The sequence below is a fragment of the Pelophylax lessonae genome (genome assembly GCF_965119305.1).
Source record: "Pelophylax lessonae genome assembly, chromosome: 1".
Lineage (NCBI taxonomy): Eukaryota > Metazoa > Chordata > Amphibia > Anura > Ranidae > Pelophylax > Pelophylax lessonae.
In genome coordinates this window covers 34,470,467-34,493,468 of record NC_138768.1, presented here as the reverse complement: position 1 = coordinate 34,493,468, position 23,002 = coordinate 34,470,467, and the positions used below count along the sequence as shown (strand labels likewise).

Below are 23,002 nucleotides of genomic sequence, written 5' to 3'. Positions count from 1 at the left end.
TATTAATACTGGAAAAACGCAATATACAATGCAATGTGATAATATGTTTTCTTCAAAAAACAGTCGGTGATACTGCTAAGGAAGTATCATGTTTGTATTTTTGAACTGATAATTTTTTGCACTATATATGCACCTATTGATGTTACGACACAAATGAGCCATTGCAATATTATAATCACCTATAGCACTTTATAATCTCATAAGTTTATTATCACTACAACACTTTAACTAGTCCTCACTTTTTACCCTAAGGGTAGCGCAGTATTTTTTATTATATCTACTTTTTTAGTTAACTATATTTATAGTACACTTGATTACTTGCAGCTTCCCATATTTATATACGTGACCTAGGCGCGAGTAGTATACCTATATAAATTATGACTTTAATGATCTGTAATCTGTGCTGTGACATGTTTTATATCATGATGCTTTTCTTCTTCTCTTAGTGGACGGGGGAGATTGGGACGTGGTAATTGCTCATTTTCTTGGTGTTGATCACTGTGGACACAAGCACGGGCCAGACCACCCAGAGACCGCCAAGAAACTCACGCAAATGAATCAGATGATAAGGTACAAGGAACTCTTCCTAAGCTTGACTGCTCAGAATGTTGGATAGCTTATCTCTATACATGTGTATGGCCAGATGTAAATATTTAGTATTTTCATTTGCAAGCAACGGGTGGCACTTTTTGCTGCTTTTCAGATTCTCCAAGCTAGTCTTACCTGGTATGCGTAAAACAAAATGTCATTTACAGAGCTCAATAGCTCAAGAGAAGATTTGCACACACAAAAAAAAATAAAAAATACGTTCGGGCTGTGACTTTTCCGTTCACTGCTTGAAAACTGTCTGTTGCTACAAATTGAACACTTAAATATAATATTGACCCCAAACCTTTATAGGTTCTTTACATATATCAGGATTCTGTGGTAGCCTTAAAATTATCCAGAGTTGTATAAAGTACTCGAAACCCATACTTGAGTAAAAGTACAAGTGCTCGATCAAAAAGTGACTTGAGTAGAAGTGGAAGTGCTCGATCAAAAAGTGACTTGAGTAGAAGTGGAAATGCTTGATCAAAAAGTGACTTGAGTAGAAGTACTAAAGTATTCAACATTTTTTGTACTTAAAGTGGAGTTCCACCCTATTTTTATACTTACCTCCATCTTCTCGCTCCGGGTCACCTGAAAAAGAAATGGATAATCGCATATTTTTTTTTTTTTTTACTTACCTCGTAGCGAAGAAAAAATACTTACCTTACTTCCTTCTTCCTCCTTCCTCGGCCGCGGCCCGTCGTCACTTCCTGGCTCTGCAATGATTCCTGGGAGCTGAACGTCATAGCTCCCAGGAATCATTGCGCCTGCACCGGCCCCCGACGTCAGTTCCGGGTCATGCGCGTCATCCCCTTGTAAACAGCTTCTGGGCATGCCCAGAAGCTGTAGAGGGATGACGCGCACGACCCGGAAGTGACGTCGGGGCCGGCGCAGAGCATCGTGGGACCAAAGAAGGCGGAAGAAGACGCCGAAGGGGATCTCGCTGGCTTCAAGCTGCCCACATCTGAGATGGCAGCGCTGGACAAGACGTTTGCAAGGTAAGTATTTGTCCTAACAGGTAAGTGCAACCCGGGACAGATCAGAGGCTAGCCATTGTGGAATGTACTAGCCCTGACTGTCCCGGGGGTATTAATAAAAAAAAAAAAATAAATCCAGGGTGGAACTCCGCTTTAAGTATTGCAAGTAGTTTTTTTCAAAATTTTGCTACTCAAGTACTGAAAGTAAAAGTACAAGTACTGTGTTATGTAGTTATTAAAGAAAGAAGTCAAGAGGGGCGTGGCCTGGCGCAGCATGTGAGAGGACGTGTGTGAGAGGAGCTCCGCCGGACCGATATCCTTTACCGCTAATCCTGCAGCCCTTCGGGCACGATAATCCTTCCTTCACCTCCCGCACACCCGCGACACTGACCTCCGCATGTCTCCGCCGAAGAAAGGCTCTGAAGCCGCGGCAAAACTGGCTGCATTCCGGAGGCTGGAGAAGGAGGCCCCGATCCAAGATGGCGCCGGCCCGTCGCTTGTGGTGGAGGAGCCTGAGAGCCCTGCTACATCCAAGGTTTTGGAAGCGATTGCCACTTGCCAGACCATGCTGACAACTAAAATCGAGGAGGTGAAGGTAGATATATCTTTGATGCGTCAGGATATGCAGAAGCTAAGGGACAGAGTTGGTGAGGCTGAACACAGAATTAGTGAGGTGGAAGACTCCCTCCCCCCATTGCAAAGCTCCTCAGACAGGCTGCAGCAACAAGTACACCTTATCCTCCAAAAACAAGATGACATGGAGAATAGGCTGCGCCGCTGTAACCTGCGGTTCATTGGCCTCCCGGAGGGCTCTGAAGGTGCAGACCCCTCATCCTATTTGGAACAATTGCTCACTCAGACATATGGCAGAGAATCCTTTTCACCCACTTTTGTTGTGGAACGTGCACATCGCCTCTCAGGGCGTCCCCCCCCTCAGGGTGCACCCCCCCGCACGTTCATCGCTAAATTCCTGAACTATCGGGACAGAGATGCCATATTGCGCCTGGCCAGAGTTAAGGGGAACATTCCATTTGGAAATCACAAAATAGCGATTTTCCCCGACTTCTCTGCTGAGGTCCAGAGGCGCCGCAAGAGCTTTTTGGAGGTCAAACGCAGGCTGCGTATCAAGAATATCAAATACTCTATGTTGTATCCGGCCCGTCTTAGAGTGGAGGGTGAGGACCGAGCCCACTTCTTTGAGGATCCGGAAGCCGCCATCTCCTGGTTAGAAGGACTGGAAGCTAGAGCCTGACCACCTTGCCCTGGCGACTTCATGATACTTTCTCCCTGATTGCCTATACCTTAAGCTGCTGCAGGGGTGGAGGGGGGGTTTTGTAGATCCTGCGGAACTCAAGACTTTGCATCCCTCTTCCCCCCCCCACCTCCCCCCTCATTTCCCTGCACTACTGCTCCTGTGTTTGACCGGCGGAGCGCCCTGGCTCCACAGATGGAACTGACTTTTCTGTTCTCTTCCTATGGATTTCCACCTGCCCATAGGTTTTGCTACCCAGCGATACACCTGTTGGTTTTCGCCCCCTACACCCGCTAAGGCGTGTGTTTGTGCCCAACTCCCCTGTTGCCCCCTGCGACTTCTGCTGGACCTGGGCCCCCGGGCCCCCTTGCTTGTCCTAATTGTATTTTGCTGTATTTTTGCTGAATACCCTGGGGGTCCCTGGCCTCCTGATCTTGCTCTTTACCAGTCGCATGTGGGCCTGTTCTGGTTGAGGCACTTGTTTGGGAACATGCCCGCACAAGTTGGGGTTGGTGCAGGGCAGGGAGGGGGGATTGGGGTATTACCATTGTTTACGGTTTATATTTGGTACAATCTCTATACTGTTTCTGTTCTATGCACATTGACCTCAAGTAATAATTATCTGCTCTTCTGCTGCCGTTTATTACTGCTAGTGTATGACCGTGGACTTGTTAGTTCTGTGGCCTTATTGCCTGAGATCCTGGGAGCCTCCGCTCCACGCTCCGTATTACCCCTGCCATGGCCGCATTGAAATTGTTGACGTGGAATGTCAGGGGTATGCGCGATAAGATTAAACGGACGGCTGTCTTTAATGTTCTACGCCGTGTACGGGCTGATATTATAGTTCTGGTGGAGACACATTTGGAGGGCCGTGTACAACAGTCTCTCAAACGGCCCTGGGTTGGCTGGGTGCAGCACTCTGCTTATAGCTCGCACTCCAGGGGTGTGGCGCTACTGGTGGCCAAATCGGTACATTTCCAGCTCCTAGGATCTCAGGTCGACCCAATGGGTAGATATGTTTTTCTCAAAACGTCAGTCTATGGGGAATTGATGCTGCTGATGGCTTTCTATGTGCCCCCCCCTTACTCTGCTGTGATTATTATGGAGGGACTGGCGTTTATGGCACAGAGTCCGGGGGCCCCGGTGATCTGGCTGGGTGACTTTAACAATGTGATGGACTCGGGTCTGGATAGATCCGGTGGCGCCTCCCAGGCGCCGCCGGGGTCGTCCCCGACCAGGTTCTCCCGATTGTTGGAGAGCTTTGGTTTGGCCGACTCTTGGCGCAGCAAATACCCCGCTCAGCGTGCGTACTCCTGTTTTTCGGCTGCACACCATTCTATGTCACGCATTGATCTGATATTGCTGTCTCGAACCCTGCTCCCCAGGTTACTGACGGCAGGCTTCGCCCCACGGACTCTGTCTGATCACTGCCCTTATTGGATACTGTTGTCCTTGCCCTGCAATAGACCTCCCCCGGCCTGGCGCCTGAATCCCGCCTGGCTCCCCTTGGTGTCTGATGGGAACGACATTGAGGGGACCTGGACACAATTCTTCTCTGATAATGAGGGCACTGCCTCCCCGGCTGCGGTGTGGGAGGCATTTAAACTGTTCGCCAGATCCACTATGATTTCCAAAATCAAGGCTGTTAGAGCGCGGGCTGCTGAGGAGATCTCCAGGGCAACGACAAATCTAATTGAAGCTGAACAGGCCTTTATGGCGGACCCGACTCCGGCACATGAATCCCAGTATAAATTGACCTCTAAAGTCCTTTCCCAACTTGACTATGAGAAGGCGAAATCTAAGATGTTTTTTCAGAAGCAGAATCTGTTTGCACATGGTGAGCGGGCGGGGAAACTCCTCGCATATTTAGTTCATTGTGAGGATAGACCCCCGGTAGTTATTACTTTGAAGGATGACCTGGGCAATGAGATCACTGATCCTGCTGCGGTGACACAGTGTTTCCGATCATTTTTTAGTACACTTTACACCTCTAGGGCTCCCGCTGACTGCACTGACATGCATGACTTTCTGGACTCTATTGACTTTCCCACTTTGACACCCGACCAGTTGGCGACCCTCGAGGCACCCATCTCTGTGGAAGAGATTGCAGCAGCCGTGTCCAAGTTCCCTAGATCTAAGGCCCCCGGCCTGGACGGCCTCCCGATTGAATTTTTCTCCCAATATTCGGAACTCCTTTCTCCTAAATTATTGGCTTTGTTTCAATCTCTATTCAAAGATGCAACCCTGCCCCCTTCTATGCGTGAGGCGCTAATTGTGCTCATTCCCAAGCCGGGCAAGGATGTACACGCCCCAGAGTCTTACCGTCCCATCTCTTTGCTCCCAGTAGACACTAAAATCCTTGCGAAAGTTTTATCCCTCCGTCTTAACAAGGTGATCCTCTCACTCATACACTCGGACCAGGCCGGGTTCATGCCTGGGAGGAACACCTCATTTAACCTTCGCCGGTTATTCATGAATCTCCAGGCACAGCACGACGGAATGGGTGGCAGGGTGGTGGTCTCATTGGACACGGCTAAAGCATTTGACTCGGTAGAGTGGCCATTTCTATGGAACTGTCTGGACCGATACGGCTTTGGACCTAATTTTATTAAGTGGGTCAAACTTCTATATAGCGCCCCGGTAGCTAGGGTCCTGGCAAATGGCTGGCAGTCGACCGCCTTCCCTTTATCCCGTGGCACTCGACAGGGGTGCCCCCTCTCCCCCCTGCTGTATGCCCTGGCCGCGGAACCCCTGGCGATGGCCATTAGAGCACATCCCGGGATTCGAGGCCTACGTAAGGGACCGCTGGAGGAGAAGATCAGCATGTATGCGGATGACACTTTGTTATATTTGGAAGACTCTAGAGAATCCCTACTCACGGCCCTTTCTTTAATTGAACGGTATGGACGATTCTCCGGTTTTCAGATAAACTGGGATAAGTCACAAATTCTCCCGCTTGACGAGAGCCCGCAGGCGATCGCCCCCGCAAACCCGGCCTTACAATGTGTATCCCGCATTAAATACTTAGGGATTCAGGTGACAGCTAACTCAGCAGATTATGTCCCGGATAACGTTCAACCCTTGTTCCCTCTGCTTAAGGCTAAAATTCAAGTATGGTCCAAATTACCTCTGGGAGTGATGGGTAGAGTCAATTTAATTAAAATGATTCTCCTTCCCAAAATACTTTATGTTGTATGGCACTCTCCTATTTACCTGCCACTCAAGCTGTTTAAGCAGATGGAATCACTCCTCAAGACCTTTGTTTGGGGTGCTAACCGGCACAAGATCTCCTGGCGCAAACTCAAGAATCCTACTAATCTAGGGGGAATGGCCCTGCCGGATTTTAATCTGTACTATCTGGCAGCTCAGTTGTCCCAGTTCTTTCACATAGATAAAACGGATAGAGAACGCTTCTTGACCCTGCTCTGCCCTGGGTGGGCTCATCCCCTCGGGGACCCCCTCCTAGTTATCCTTAGGGGCGTCAGGGGCTCGCCGGAGCCCCTGTGCCCCAGATCTCTTCTATACCACTATTGTCGGATCTGGGAGGTGGTAGCGTCCAGGCTTCGGTGCCCTCCATTTCACACATTCACCCCTCTGTGGCATAATAGTACATTGCGTGAGTTCCTTTCCATCCCTGACCTGTCAGTATGGAGTGGGAGGGGTATTCTTCTCCTTAGCCATATCTCCACGACCACTGGTCTGCGGTCTTACGAGACCTTGCAAGACCAGTTTGCGCTCCAGGGCCCCATGCACTACAGATACTTACAGCTCTCCCATGCCTATAGATCTCAATTCCCTGACGGCCCTCCTGAGCTAGAATCGGTTACCACCCTTGAGATTGTTAAAAGTACAGAACCCAGTCACCTTATTTCCATGTTCTACTCTGAACTTCACACACCTTCCTCGACCACTTTGGCTTTTGCACTTAAGACCCGCTGGGAGCGCAGTGTGGGGGCCATGGAGGATGAGGAATGGGAGGATGCCCTGGAGACGTGCCGCAGAGTGTCGCCAAAACTGTCGGATCGCCTAACCCAGACCTTTATAATACACCAGGCTTATCTCACCCCACTTAGACTGTCCAAATATCACCCTGACTTGGTCCCTTCTTGTCCTATGTGCGGAGACCCTGATGCTTCCTTCTTTCATCTATTGTGGAGCTGTCCCCAATTACAGACTCTATGGCAACAAGTAGTCACATTTCTGCATGACAAGATGGGGTCTCCTCTACAACTCTCCCCTAAGGAGTGTCTCCTGGGGGTCTACCCAGATGGAGAGATGCCCAAATCCACTGTCATATTTCTTCAGGAAACTTTGTTTATAGCACGTAAATTGATAGCCAGGAGGTGGATGAGACCTACTCCTCCTACTCTAGGATTGTGGATTAAGGAAATTAATAGTGTCATCCCATTTCATAAACTTTTATATAAACATAGGGGGTGCCCTCAGAAGTTCAACAAGATTTGGGACAAATGGGTGCAGTGCCCTGATACGGCTCAGTAATGCAGTGGGTAACTACTTTATGCTGACCGCCCCTGTTAAACCAATATTTTCTGTTCGAGTGTTGGGCCGACGGAGAGTCACTGACTACTGCCTTATTTTTACTATGTCTGTTCTGTTTCTCGGTGTTAATCACTTTGTATATTTGTATTTTTGTACCCCAATGTGTTATGACTCTGATCGCAGTTTCAATGCACGGTTTATTTTTGTATTGTACCAAAAGTTTCAATAAACCTCACTGTTTTAAAAAAAAAAAAAGAAAGAAGTCAAAAGTTTGAACATCATATTGTTTTTTATTATTTCAAATGCAGCTTTTATTTATACATACAGTAGCATTTATTTTCGTATGCGCTGATAATACACATGTTTTGAGCTTCATGAAACCTGCCATCTACTGTTCTGGCAGTGGTAGTTTTTATAATAGTAACGAGTAACTATGCAGCACAAAAAAAAAATATCGGAGTAGAAGTATTGAAATCATTGAAAAAATGTAGTGAAGTAAAAGTGGAAGTAGGAGAAAAAAATTCTACTCCAGGAAAGTACAGATACCGCCTTTCGGTACTTAAGTACAGTAGTGAAGTAGTTCTACTTAGTTACTATACATCTCTGAAAATATCCAGTGCAAGGCAAAGAAACAGGGTCAATTAAAGGAGAAATATAGGCAAAGCTCGTTTTGCTGTGCTTCACCTATGGATCACAGGGGTGCAATCCCTTTTGCACTCCTGTGACCCGTTTTCAGCAGAGAGCAGGCTGAAGTCCGCTCTCTGAAAGGGCAACAAGAGTTCCAGCACTGACGCTTCGGCACCTGTACTGTAAATGGTCCCAAACCAAATTGGTGCAGCCGTCACGGTTAGTGTTCCAAATAAAATAAGGTGAAAGACACACCTTTCTCCTGCGCTCAGAAAACGAGGCTCCCCAACTGCTCTTCCCACAGGACTCAGATGGCTATGGTCTTGCTGCCTTAAAGGACTGGGGCAGTCCAACAGTACGGCAAACAAAAAACACAAAAAGGGCGCACCGACCTAGCGCATTATCCTCAATAATGGTTTTATTGTTGTAACATAAAAATGGCTACTCACAAACGCAGATGAAATCAATCATATCGGACTCAGAAACTTGAGTGTCAGAAGTAGTCCATACGAAAGTCCATTGTCCTATTAGGATGACGGCTGATGCGTTTCGAGGCCTACGCCTCTTCCTCAGAGCCTCACGGAGCTCACGGTTATTGTAAATGACCATCCAACAAGCAACCAAAGGGAAACTGGATGTTGGTTTATCAAGATGGTGATAAACAGGCCGATGGTTGCAAGGAACCGTTTATTGGAGAAATTAGCAAAGATAAAATACAATGGAAGTCAATAAAAGCCAGTGAATGAGCGGTATGATCCGAAGGGCCGTATACAGGCGGGAGCCGGGCCCGCTGACACTCACTGCATGACGTCCCCGCAACTAAGAAGCACAAGGCGACGTTTCTGTTAAAAAAAAAAAGAAGCACAAGGTGGAAGTCTCCTACCCGGAAGCAGGAAACCAGCCAGGAACGCATGAAGGGGACAATTCCGTCCACAAGGACTTGATAAAGCGCATGCGCGCGAAAAGCATCGTCAGGTCAACGTCCCCTTCATGCGTTCCAGGCTGGATTCCTGCTTCCGGGTATGAGACTTCTGCCCTTACATACTAAGCAGGAAGTGTCAAACCTATGACCTCTGAGCTATACAGCCAGCAGAGCTGAAACTAAGAGGTTGTAGAGAATCCAACGTCTTGCACAGCAGCTGGGAAACTTTCTAGAAATGCTACTAGAGCCATAGATTTGCTAATGTGCCTGAGTGCACTATTTTTAAATTGCAGTTTCAGAATGTCTGCAGTAAAAAAAAAAGCACATGGTAGTGTGTTACTGTGCACTGCCACACTTGTCTGTTGGCAAGGTGAACTGGAGTGCCACACTTTTCAGAGGCACCTTGTTGCAATTTGCACAGATTTTTTTGTAGGTGCACACAGCTGATATCTCTGTTTGTCTTAAAGTGGTTGTAAACCCTCACATATACCCAGTGAAGTAACTGGCCTCAGGTGGTACACAGAGATTAAACAAATCCTCCTACGTAAGTTGTACCAGTTTATCTGCAGTACAGAAGTTATGAAGCATGTCTGAGCTTCCAGAAAAAAAAAGAGGACGGAGAGCTGAAGTTACACTCTGCACAAGTTAGTGAGAAGAAAGGGAAGGTAGGCTGCTCCATATTCACCCTTGTGTGCTAGCTGCTGTTGCTACATTTGGTTTCACCAGTGCACACTTTTTTATGTGTGGGATATGCTGCTCCAGGTAAATGTAAAGTCCTGATGAACTCAGTAGTCTGGGTGCTAGCCCCAGCTCCCTTCTGTGACACTGGATACAAAATAAATTTGGCTGCACACCACCGCAGGTCCAAGAATATTTGTTGCATAAACTGTGCAATGAGTACTACCACCAGGACACAGTCAAATATATCAGGTTGACGCGTTTCACACAAACATTGTGCTTCCTCAAAACCCCAGTGAGGAGAGCTGATTGGAAGAAAAGGGGCACAGCCTACTTCACACAGGAACAGAGCTGAGGCTTTCAATCAGCTGGAGCTCCCTCCCCTGTCACCATTTTTTCTCTTGGTGTCAAGAAAACCCGTCAGAAGGGATTAATGCAGATAGCAGAGGAAGGAGGCAGCAGACAGAAATTACACTTAGTGCTCTGGATTGAGACAAGTACACACTATAGAGGGATGCGCTTTGTTCGTATTTCATGTCTGAGGTTTCCACTTTAGGCTGGCCATACATGGCTCAGATTTATTTTTTGGTTCAGAACAGATTTGAGGTGGATTGAGGAATCCGCAGCACTGAGCTATTGTATTCTGACAGCGGGGAGACTCCCTAGCTATCAGAATACACACAGATCAGTGCTGCAGATGTTGATCGAGCAACTTATATTGTTAGATCGGCAACTGCAGTGGCCACACATGGATCAAAATTCCTCTGGTCCCTGCTGAAGTGACTTTTGATCCATCTATGGCCACTTTTAGAATGTTAGAATTCAAGTGCTTCATGAGAGGAACACTTATGGCATGATATCACCATGACCCCGCTGGTCCCAGAAATCTCATAACTCTTCCATTACGTATAAATATTTCCCACAGCTCCCTCATAGAACACCTGGATGACGACACCTTACTGGTGGTGGCTGGGGACCATGGGATGACAGACACCGGGGACCATGGAGGAGACAGTGAGAAGGAAGTGACTGCAGCTCTCTTCTTGTACAGCAAAGCCCCTCTTTTCTCTAAGCAGCTTTTGGAGGTATCCAGAAATTGTTCATTTGATTAAACATGATCATATGTATATGTTATATACAGTCATATTAAAAGTTAAGTATACCCCATGGAAATGGTTGACTTTTTGAATTAAAATTTACGAAGGTCCACTCAGTAAAATTTTCTTCCAGCAGAGCCCGAAGTACGTTTAATTCTTAGTGGCACCTCTGCACATTGGCAAATGCGGCGTGCTTTTGCAAGTCACAGTACAATGCAACTCGGTATGGCGCAACTTAAAAATAAAAAAAAAAGGGGGGGGGCATGAACTTCTTTCTCTGCGTTTTTGCATGTAAGGAAGCCCATTGAAATAAATAGGTCGCCTACACGCAGATGGCAGTAGCCTCAGAGCCTTCTCATCACAATCCTGTTATTGCATCAGTGATCTCAGTCCCCTCTACACATTATCCACCCCTTCACAATATAGTCCTCAGCCCCCCTTCATATTCTTGCCCTCTGCCCCCCTTTATATTACCCCCTACTTCAAATTGCAGTTCCCCCTTCATATCACCCCCTTCACATTCCTGTTGTCACCCCTTTATAGCACCTCTCCTTCATGTTGCAGTTCCAAGCCCCCCTTCACATTCCTGTGCTCACCCCCTTAACATTGCAATCCTCAGCTCCCCTTCACATTCCTGTCCTCACCTCCTTTATAGCACCCCCCTTCACATTCCTGTCCTCGCCCTCTTTATAGCACCCCTCCATCACATTGCAGTTCCCAGCCCCCCTTCACATTCCTGTCCTCACTCTCTTTATTGCACCCCTCCTTCACATTGCAGTTCCCAGCCCCCCTTCACATTCCTGTCCTCACTCTCTTTATTGCACCCCTCCTTCACATTGCAGTTCCCAGCCCCCCTTCACATTCCTGTCCTCACCCTCTTTATTGCACCCCTCCTTCACATTGCAGTTCCCAGCCCCCCTTCACATTCCTGTCCTCATCCCCTTTATAGCACCCCCTTCACATTCCTGTCCTCACCCTCTTTATAGCACCCCTCCATCACATTGCACTCTTCAGCCCCCCTTCACATTCCTGTCCTCACCCTCTTTATAGCACCCCTCCATCACATTGCACTTCTCAGCCCCCCTTCACATTCCTGTCCTCATCCCCTTTATTGCACCCCCTTCACATCCCTGTCCTCACCCTCTTTATAGCACCCCTCCTTCACATTGCAGCTACCAGCCCTACTTCACATTCCTGTCCTCATCCCCTTTATAGCACCCCCCTTCACATTCCTGTCCTCACCCTCTTTATTGCACCCCTCCTTCACATTGCAGTTCCCAGCCCTACTTCACATTCCTGTCCTCATCCCTTTTGTAAAACACCCCCCCCCCCTTTGTATCACTCCCTTCCCATTCCTGTCCTTGCCCCCTTTTATATCGCCTCCTTTCTTCCTTCACAGTTTGGTTTCTGGAACCCCTTTACATCACCCCCGGCTCCCTGTCCTTCATAGTTGTAATAGAGTCCTCTTCCCTGTCCTACCTTACACAGGGCAGGGGGCGGAAGGCACTTCAGGTCTAGACCTGACATCGGAAGGGCAGCACGAATTGGTTGCTAGGATGCAGGGCAGCCCTAGCAACCAGTCAGTTAACTGGACTAGCTCCCACCCCTTTATCCATCGCTGTGCTGCTTCCCAGTGTCAGCTCTGCAATTAAGACAGTGCTAGCTGTGGCTGAGGGGAAGAGCTGGCTCCTAAAGTGCGCTACCATAGTGGGACATTGACTCGGTTTGGATCAGGACCATGGTCCGCCATTTAGTGATCCTGCATTAGTTCTTTATTCAGACAGGGCCTACAGATAAAGGTGATATACTTGAAAAACAGCACAAGAAAAAAATGCATTTTCAATTATTTATTCAACAAAAAAAAAATAGATGCAATGGTGTGTTGTGGAAAAAGTATGTATAGTCTTTGTCTCAGAAGCTGGTATTGCCCTCAGTAGCAGAAATGACTTCTTGTAGCTGAGTTACAACTCCTCACAAGTCTCTGATATTGACTAGGTGGCATTTTTTACTTCTGCTCCATGCAAAATTTCTACAGTTGCAAGATGCTTGTGAATTTCCTTTAGTGAAATCCCCTTCCAAAACTAGGGCAGTCCATACCCCTCCTATTTATTTTCAAGACATTCCTTGGTGGATTTGCCTTGTGTACTTCAGATCATTATTGTATTGAAAAATCAATTTCTGATTCATCTTCATCTTTCTGATAGTCCGCCTCACATTCTCATCAAGCTCACTTTGATATGATGCATCATTGATAACTTTATGACTGAGAGATGCCCAGGCCCTGAAGCAGCAAGGCAACCCCAAACTATAACTTCCACCACCATGCTTCACAGTTAGGAGGTTTTTCTCCTGCAATACTTTCTTCGCTTTGCGGCAGACGTCTACTGTTACTGTAACCAAACAACTCTTTGATTGATCAGTCTTCAGTACATTATTCCAGAAAGCCTGGTCTATATTTGGCCTATATGCCCAATGGCAAACTGTAATCTGTAATGCTTTTTTTGGACAGCAAATGCTCTTTCTTAACACAACTACCATGTAGGACTTGATTTAATCTTTTTCTGATTGTGGATGGATGCACATTGACCATAACTGTTGCAAGAGATACCAGCACACTCTGCAGTGAAATTTTGGGGTTCCGGGAGACTTCCTTTAGCATCAAAGAGTCAGCTCATGGGTTGTATTTGCTCGGACAACCTGTCCTGGACTAATTAGCAGTCTTTTCAAATCTGCGCCACTTGTACAGTATTTTCCTTACAGAAGAATGATTTCAAATCTTTGGATGATCTTTTTTAAGAGGCCTAGACTCCTAGGCATCCACAACCTTCTTTATGAGGGCCTTAGAGAGCTCTAATATTCTTGGCATGATGACACCATACTTGTCAATAGCAAAGCGAACCCCAGACTGAGGTTTAAATAAGACCGGTCCCACCCACATACTGTACCTCCCTAAGGAGGTTGTAATTATTGTCACAAAATCTGAAACCCCAGATTCTAAATTTCATGGGTTTGAAGTGGTGGTAAATATACGGGGTGTACTTACTTTTTCCACTGTGCAAGGCTGCATTTTTCTTACAGCAGAGCTCCACCCAAAAGGGGAAGTTCTGCTTGTTTGCACTCCTCCTTCTTTCGCAGTCTTCTGGGACATATCACATCGCTCTCCTGATTAGCTAACTGACTTTAATTGACAGCAGCGGGGGCCAATGGCGCGTCTCAGCAAATCAGGAGAGAGAGTCCCGGATGGCCAAAAGACTCGTGGACATCGATGGATAGAGAGGGGGCTCAGGTAAGTATTAGGGGAGCTGCTATATACCGACGGCTTTTTATCTTAATGCATAGAATGCATTAGGATAAAAACCCTTCTGACTTTACAATCACTTTAAAAGTCTGATGACTGAGAGATGCCCAGGCCCTCTCAGTATTGTATTTGCTCAGTATTTGTAGCTGCTGACTTTACATTTTTTGCGGGGAGCCTGGAGCTCCTCTCTAATTTTGGATCATGAAAATGAATTCAGTGTCGATAATGTTATTGTTTAAGTCTATCACCTTTATGTTTAGGCCCCATTAAAGCAAAGATCTAATGTTTGCCTGTTCAAATATGTTGAGTCAACCATTTCCTTGGGGTGTATTTACTTTTTGACATACCTGTTCAAGTAAACTTACATACAGGAACATTAAATATCTCTCTTATTTCCCCTTACATCATTTCAGGCTGTAGTTTAGTTCTGACTTTGAGCTGCCTGCTGTTTATCTGATTGTTGTTCTGTTGTAGGACCCCGAAGCCATCCCCCAGGTGAATTTGGTCCCAAGCTTGTCGCTTCTGCTTGGTGTCCCCATCCCATACAGTAACCTGGGAGCCTTGATCAGCGACCTCTTCTGGTGGTCGGAAGATGAGGGTGACATATCAGCACTCCTTGCAAAGACAACTGCTTATCAGATTAACACACAGCAGGTCTGTACATTCAAGCTTTAATTATTGTTATTTTTGTAAAGCACCAGCATATTGGGCATAGTAGGGGTGCAAATGGCAAACTCTAGGCAAACATAAAGAGGAACCTGTGAATGGTTGTATAATCTATTGGCGCTTTTCCACTGCATGGAACCGAACCGTTCGGCTTGCTTTTGTGCTTTTCCACTGCATGGTACGGTGTAGGAACGGTACGGTACGGCGGCGCTTTTCCACTACATGGAACCAAACGGTACAGCTCGCTTAAACAGTACCACCTCGGTTGTGGTTCCAAGAGGGCCGTACCGATACCATATCCCACAATCCTTTGCATGCAGCCTTGACTGTTTGTCATTACTAGCCACTGATTGGTCAGTGAATCGTTGTTATCCCACCCACTTACTTTAGTACTAGTTTAGTGGAAAAGCAAACCGCACCAAACCGTACCGAACCGTTCCAACACCGTACCATGCGGTACCATGCAGTGGAAAACCAGACCGGGCCAAGCAGGGCCGAGTAGAGCCGAGCCGGTACTTGCAGTGGAAAAGTGCCATAAGAGTTAGGGAGCACTGGGCACTATATAGGTATGGAAGATGGCGGTTGTGCATTTGGTGGGAGTTACTTGATCAGTAGTAAATGGTCAGAGTAGGTAGAAAGAGGGATGAGATATACAGTTGTGCTCATAAGTTTACACACCCTGGCAGAATTTATGATTTCTTTGCCATTTTTCAGAGAATACGAACAATAACACAACTTTTCTTTCACTCATGGTCACTGTTTGGCTGCAGCCATTTATTATCAATCAACTGTGTTTACTCATTTTAAATCATAATGACAACAGAAACTACCCAAATGACCCTGATCAAAAGTTTACATACCCTGGTGTTTTTGGCCTGATGAACATGCACACAAGTTGACACAAAGGGGTTTGAATGGCTATTAAAGGTAACCATCCTCACCTGTGATCTGTTTGCCTGTAATTAGTGTGTGTGTATAAAAGGTCAATGAGTTTCTGGACTCCTGACAGACCCTTGCATCTTTCATCCAGTGCTGCACTGACGTTTCTGGATTCTGAGTCATGGGGAAAGCCAAATAACTGTCAAAGGATCTGCAGGAAAAGGTAGCTGAACTGTATAAAACAGGAAATGGATATAAAAAGATATCCAAGGAACTGAGAATGCCAATCAGTAGTGTTCAAACTCTAATCAAGAAGTGGAAAATGAGGGGTTCTGTTCAAAGCAAACCACGGTCAGGGAGACCAACTAAAATTTCAGCCACAACTGCCAGGAAAATTGTTCGGGATGCAAAGAAAAACCCACAAATAACTTCAGGTGAAATCCAGGACTCTCTGAAAACATGTGGTTTGGCTGTTTTAAGATGCACAATAAGGAGGCACTTGAAGAAAGATGGGCTGCATGGTCGAGTCGCCAGAATAAAGCCATTACTACTCAAATGTCACAAAGTATCCCACTTACAATACGCCAAACAGCACAGAGACAAGCCTCAAACCTTCTGCCACAAAGTCATTTGGAGTCATGAGACCAAAATTGAGCTTTTTGGCCACAACCATAAACTCTACATTTGGAGAGGAGTCAACAAGGCCTATGATGAAAGGTACACCATTCCTACTGTGAAACACGGAGGTGGATCGTTGATGTTTTGGGGATGTGTGAGCTATAAAGGCACAGGAAATTTGGTCAGAATTGATGGCAAGATGAATGCATTTATCAAAAAATACTGGAGGAAAATTTGCATTCATCAGCCGGGAAGCTGCGCATGGGACGTTCTTGGACATTCCAACATGACGACAATCCTAAAAACACAAGGCCAAGTCCACCTGTCATTGGCTACTGCAGAATAAAGCGAAGGTTCTGGAGTGGCCTTTTCAGCCAATATCAATGAGCCACTCTGGGGAGATCTCAAATGTGCCGTTCATGCAAGACAACCCAAGAATTTACAGGAACTGGAGGCTTTTTGCTAGGAAGAATGGGCAGCTTTACCATCTGAGAAGATAAAGAGCCTCATCCACAAATACCACAAAAGACTTCAAGCTCTCATTGATGTTAAAGGGGGCAATACACGGTATTGAGAACTGGGGTATGTAAACTTTTGATCAGGGTCATTCAGCAGTTTCTGTTTTCATTATGATTTAAAAAGAGTAAACACAGTTGATTGATAAATGGCTTCAGCCAAACACTAACCATGAGTGAAAAAAGTTTTTGTGTTATCATTCATATTCTCAGAAAAATGGCCAAGAAATCATAAATTCTGCCAGGGTATGTAAACTTATGAGCACAACAGTATTTAGGGTGGGGGAAAGTCTGGTAGGATGAGCAGTAGAAGTCATGGCGTCATGTAAAGGATGAGGCTATGATTGAGAAGGACAAAAGAAAGTCAGTGGAAAAGCAGAGCAGACCAATATTCTAGTAGGACACCAGAAATCTAGGAGGGAGGTAAGTTTGTAAGTGTTTGGAACACAAAGTTTAGTAACTTGAATTTAATTCTCAGACTGGTGAGAAAATAATAAAGAAACAGGCAGTGAAGGGCACAGACAAAGAGCAGAGAAGGTAGAAGAGATAAGAACCTCAGCAACATTCGTGATAGGTTGTAGGTAGTGTGTGACACTACATTTTAGCGGAATACTCGGTACTATGGTAACTGCATTCAATACTTGTCTCTGGAATCTATTTTTGAAGCAAGAATTCAAAAATCTAACAATGCCTACTAATTATTAAACTAATAATTATGCAGACTCTTAGGCCTCGTTCACACGCCAATACTTAAAGTGGTTGTAAACCCTCACATATACCTAATGAAGTGACTGGTCTCATGTGATACACAGAAATGAAAAAAATCCTCCTACATAAGTGATACCTGTTCATCTGCAGTCTTCTCTACATCTGTTCAAAGTGCTGAACTGATAAGCTTGTCTGAGAGTTTAGAAAAAAGGGGGCAGAGAGCTGAAATTACACACTGCAGAGCTCAGTCAGGAGTGCTCTGAATGTTGATTGGAAGGAAGGGACACACCCCCCCTACACACCGCTCGCAGGAACAGAGCTGAGGCTGTCAATCAGCTGTAGGTCCCTCCCCTGTCACCATTTTTCTCTTGGTGTCCAGAAAACTTGTCAGAAGTGATTAATGTTTATAGCAGAGAAACAAAGCAGCAGACAGCAATTACACTTAGTGCTCTGGATTGAGACAAGTACATATTTGTGTTCATATTTCATGTTTGAGGTTTACAACTACTTTAAATTGAAACAAAGCCCATTGATTTTACAGTTTCAAAAAACAGCTATGTTCCAAGAACGCCGGGATGCTACGTATCATATTTGCTTGTGCTCTCTACTCTTAGACTTTTCACATGTGCAGCACTATGGCAGCTGCAGATCAAATACAGGCTAAGATGGTAGCTTCCTTAGCTGAAAAGGAAAAGAGGGTTTAGTGTCCCTTTAAAGCGGAGTTCCGCTCTAAAGCTACACATATTGTACACATACTGTAGCTGCTGACTTTTAATATGAGGACACTTACCTGTCTTGGAGTCCAGCGATGTCGGCACCACAGCCGATGTTCCCATCGGCTGTCGGGTGCTGCCTCCACCATTGCCGGTAAGGGAACCCAGCAGTGAAGTCTTGTGGCTTCACGGGCGGGTCCCTACTGCACATGCATGAAGCGCGCTGCGCATTGGGATTGGCTCAGCGGCCGGGTAAGGAGGAGGGGGCCAAACTTCCGAGGGACGGTGCTGTCTCCCGGAAATGGGGAAGGGTACCTGTCAAAATAGGTACCCGTTCCCCCCCCCCCCCCTTCCCCCTGAAAGGTGCCAAATGTGGCACCGGAGGGGGGAGGAAGTAAATGAGCGGAAGTTCCACTTTTGGGTGGAACTCCGCTTTAAGTATATGCCTGCACAGGGATGCACAGGTGTTCCGTGCATCCTTGTGCAGACAATCTTATTCAAGTCAATTGGAACGCAGCAGCGGCACTGGCATAGCCATTGTTCCCAATTTGATAGCCATGTGGGTGCAGGTCCCTGAATGCAAACAGCGTGCATTCAGGGACCCACACGGATGTCAAATTGAGAGCAGCGGCTGTGTCTGTGCAGCTACTGCGTCCCAATAGACCTAAATGGGACTGCCCGGACAGGGATGCATGTAACACCTGTGCATTCCCTTGTGGCCAAACACGGCCCTCGCACAGTTGCCCATGTAAACAAGGCTTAAGGGAAAAATGACATGCATTTAATGGCTAGTCAGATGACCAGTGAAACTGGATTGGTCTTTGATAAAAGGGGGGGGGGGGGGAGGTTCTCAAATTTTTAGAAGTGCTGCTGAATGGTTGGCTCTCATTGGATGTCAATCCATCACCACCTTCAACAAAGACCACATGACCAATGTCACAGCATTAAATGACAGCCTTCGAAAGGGTACGGAAGTTGCTAAAGCTCTGTGCATGACTGCACGGGCTTTGACATGTATTCCACCCTATTGCTGCCAGATGGCATCAGAAAACAGGGTCTTCAGTGTCTCCCCCTCAGTCAGCTCTCCTGGACCTCTGGGTTCAGCTTCTCTTATCCGTTCCTCCGGCCCTCAGGAAGACCTGTGACCGCATGCCACTGCTACAGATGAAGAGGCAGTCACCCCCCTCCCTCCAGGACTCTGCTCTTCAGCCAAAGACCCCACAGCACATGTGCTCCTGGCTTTTATACAGTATCCCAGAATGCACCCAGGCGACCTGAACTCTGCCAATCACCAGGACTGTATCAAAAGCCTATGCATCCATTCGTCAGGTTTTCTCCCACTGTCCAACATGCCCCCCTATTGGACCAGCGTGAAACACTCTCTAGACATAATGAATCGCATACTGAGCACAATGAGCAGACCTCACTAACAGATCCTGCTCTCTGATAGGCAGAGAACAATGTAGATTTACCTGCAGCCCCTCTGGTAAGCAGACAGAGCTCAAAACTATACTTTCTCATTATCACCTACCTAGGAGGGTGCTACACTAATGTAAGAGTCACAGTGGGTTTTATACTAGGTTTCAGTTTTTGTTGTGTTATTGTACCTGCTTTAGTTTGCAGCTACCTTTTGTGCTGAGGACGCTCACAATTACTATGTCTTCTGTCTCACAGGTAGCCCGTTATCTGTCCTCCTACTCCCAGGCTGCAGGGGACCTTTCTGCTGATAAGTTGAGGCTCCTCGATGATCTTTCCTCCTCCTCCATGGCAGAATACAAGCAGCTGATGTCAGAGTGGGACCAGAATGCGGTGTCGGAGGCAGAGATGGAAGATCGACTGACCCAGCTGGTACAGAAAATGCAGCTCTACCTCAGCCAGGCCCGCCATGTTTGTATGGAGTCCTGGGCCCGCTTCCACCCACTCCGAATGATCTTCGGAAGCCTCATTCTCTTTATGTCATGCGTCGTCTCCTACATAGTTGCCGAAGCTGGATTGACTATGAAGTTGTCTTACAGGAATCTGCTGGGGTATCCGGTGTTTATCTCACTGTTGCTAACTGTTGTACTTGGCCTGGGCACATGGATGTCATTCATAGATATAGATTTAGTTTCTCTTTGTGCTTTAGTCACTATCGCCTCTCAGCTTAGTTTCCTTTACATTTTCAGGTTGAGGAGGTATGCACAAAAGAGATGGTGGTCCCGGCCTACCTCTCTCTTAGTGTCAGGGTCCTGCATTGTGCTCTTTTTCCGCTGCTGTGCTCTGTTTTCAGACAGTTTTGTAGTGGCGGAGGGAAAGGCAGCTCAGTTTTTTCTTGCGTCATTGCTCTTAGTAACAGTAGCAAAGCTACACTGGGATGGCAGACTGACCCTTCCAGCTTTCACCCCGCTAGGAAGTGAATCTTTGAAGCCCTCACTTACGCCAGCCTATAAGAAGGATGGATCCCGGCTGTTATTGTTACTTGCAGCCTTGGGTCTGTGTATTCGCCTCTCCAGCTTCTTTCACAACTGCCGGGAAGAGACACCAGAATGTCAGCCGTCTGCTTTTTTGACTCCGCTGTCCAGTGTGCAGGATCCGGAACTAAAGAACTTCTCTTATATCTGTTGTGTTTTGTGCCTGGGGGTCATTGTCTACCTCATCAGAAAGTGGCTTCAGCACTATGGAAACTTGAACAGCTCCTCCCCCCTGGTGCTGTATGTGCGATGGGGGTTCCCGCTTATAGCAATAGGGATTTCCTCCTTCTGGGCCCTTAGCTCTGGCACAGAGGACAGCTTTGCCAGGCTGCGGGAGCTCACACACCTAGCCCTGGTGGTCTGCCCCAGGGCTATGTATGTCTTCGCCGGAATGGGCATTCTGCTCTCCCTGTGGAAACCAATGACAGTATATATGAAGAAAAGCCAGGACTCCAGTGCAGACAACACAGTGACCACTTTTGGTGGTGTCCCGGGATCTCAGGCAGAGCTCCAGCATGTCATCCCACAGATCTACAGGAAGATGCAACGTACACTAAAGAACCGGCTCCAGCATAGCAGAGAGGGAGAGGAAGGAAAGAAAGGAGCAGCACTAGAGGCCTATGGACTAGGAAGCGTCTATTCTGCCGCCATGGTCATTACTCTGTCTCTGCTCACCCTTGTTCTCATAATGCTGCACAGTGAACGAATGACCCCTGCCTTCCTCCTCCTATTATTAGAGGCACTAGTCATTCTCCAGATCCATGGACATGTCTCCAACCTGTACTGGGCACCTGATGACAACGGTGAGTTAATCTGTCTCCTGTTTACTATAGGAATGCAAGGTCAAAGATAGATTTCGTTTTCTTAATCCTATGCCCAATCAAAACTTTAATTTATTGTGTTGGATAAATTGGGGAAGGATTAGAACCCCTGTCAGGTTTTACTGGTATCCGGGGCTCTGTTAGAGACAAGAGCCCCAGTGACAACAGCTTAACCAGACAAGAAGTGAGGAACAATCTCCAACATCAACACGGGCAGTAATAAAAATGTTTTTTAGTAGAAGAGGGAAAGCTCAAGTTTTACACTACAGTAAACCCCCCTCCATCGCTGGGGTTATGTTCCAGACCCACCCGCGAAAAGTGAAAATCCACGAAATAGAAAGACCCTATTTAAATACACCCTTGGCATGTTTTTATAATTTTCACTGTACTTTTAAAAGCATTTTAAGGTCTTTAAACACACTTTTAAAACAATAGAAACACATTTAAACACATAAAAAGATACTGAGAGACAGAGCAATGGAAAACACAAATATTGAATTAACAATGATTTAATTAATAAAACAATAGTAATAGGTCTTACAGAAAAAAATAACGCAAAATACCGGGACCGCGAAAACTGAACCTCGATATAAAACGGGGGTTTACCGTATATTCTTATTTCAGCACCAACTAAAAATGTTGGACTTTCCCATCACTTTTTCTTCCAGTGACTATGACCAGGACATATAGTGTGGGTGATACACAGATAGCAATAAAAACCCAGCATGAGTTCTAATCACCCAACCCAATTACCCAAAGCTAAATTAACAAAAGAAGAAACTTTTGGCTGGACTTTTCCTTTAAAGTGGGACTGAAGGCTTTTTTTTTTAGAAAGAACTGTGAGCCTGTAGGTAGGGCTTTAGCACATAAGAGATGGACAATGTCTCTTCTGCATTAAAATACCCCTACCTGCCTGCTCGCAGTTTACAGCGGCAGGTAAACTTGGCTGCACAGGCGCAACTCCCTGAGTGCCATGATGACTGATGCGCAAGAGTTACGGCATCCCACACCAGCCAATGGAGATGCCTGAACAGCAGCACCCAGGGAGAAGATGCCAGGGAGGAACCCGACCATTAGAGAAGAGGTAAGCTTAGTTCTACTTTAAAGGAGAAGTACAGCCAAAGCTCGTTTGGCTGTACTTCTCCTGTGGATCACAGGAGTGCAGTTCCTTCTGCACTCCTGTGACCTGTTTTCAGCAGACAGTGGGCTGAAGTTGGCTGACGTCACTGAGCCAGTCCAGGCTGGGGCAAGATCACAACAATATGGTCGGGATCCGCCCACATGCCTGGACTGGCACCTGGCTCAGCCTCCCAGCAAGCCGCTGAAAGCCTGAGCCGGCTGCTCTCGCCCCCTCCAAAGCCCAGCACTCCAGTGAGCACAAGGGGCCAGAGCAGACAGCAGTAACTGACAGTCACCAGCTCTCTGCACACGGAGCTCTGAGAACCGAGTGATCAAACACCACTGATCGCTCGGTTCTCAGAGCTCCGCGTCCTGTCAGTTACTGCTGTCTGCTCTGGTCCCCTGTGCTCACTGGAGTGCTGGGCTTTGGAGGGGACGAGAGCTTCCGGCTCAGGCTCTCAGCGGCTCAGCCTTAGAGCCAGTGGGGGACAGATGCAGCATTGGACTGATGGTGCATCCACCTAGGTAAGTATAATTAAAAAATAAAGTCCCATACTTCTCTTTTAAGTCTAGG

The 23,002-nt window shown here is 46.7% G+C and overlaps 1 protein-coding gene across 2 annotated transcripts in view; it reads left to right on the top strand.

Annotated features, from left to right (window-relative positions):
• PIGO (phosphatidylinositol glycan anchor biosynthesis class O) overlaps positions 1-23,002 on the top strand; it is a 66,444-nt gene that overhangs the window by 30,224 nt on the left and 13,218 nt on the right. For both annotated transcript variants that reach the window (XM_082243708.1, XM_082243709.1), the window contains exons 4-7: positions 447-570; positions 10,470-10,629; positions 14,414-14,593; positions 19,713-21,291. In XM_082243708.1, the coding sequence (XP_082099834.1) occupies positions 447-570; positions 10,470-10,629; positions 14,414-14,593; positions 19,713-21,291 (2,043 nt within the window). The remainder of the gene's footprint in view (positions 1-446; positions 571-10,469; positions 10,630-14,413; positions 14,594-19,712; positions 21,292-23,002) is intronic.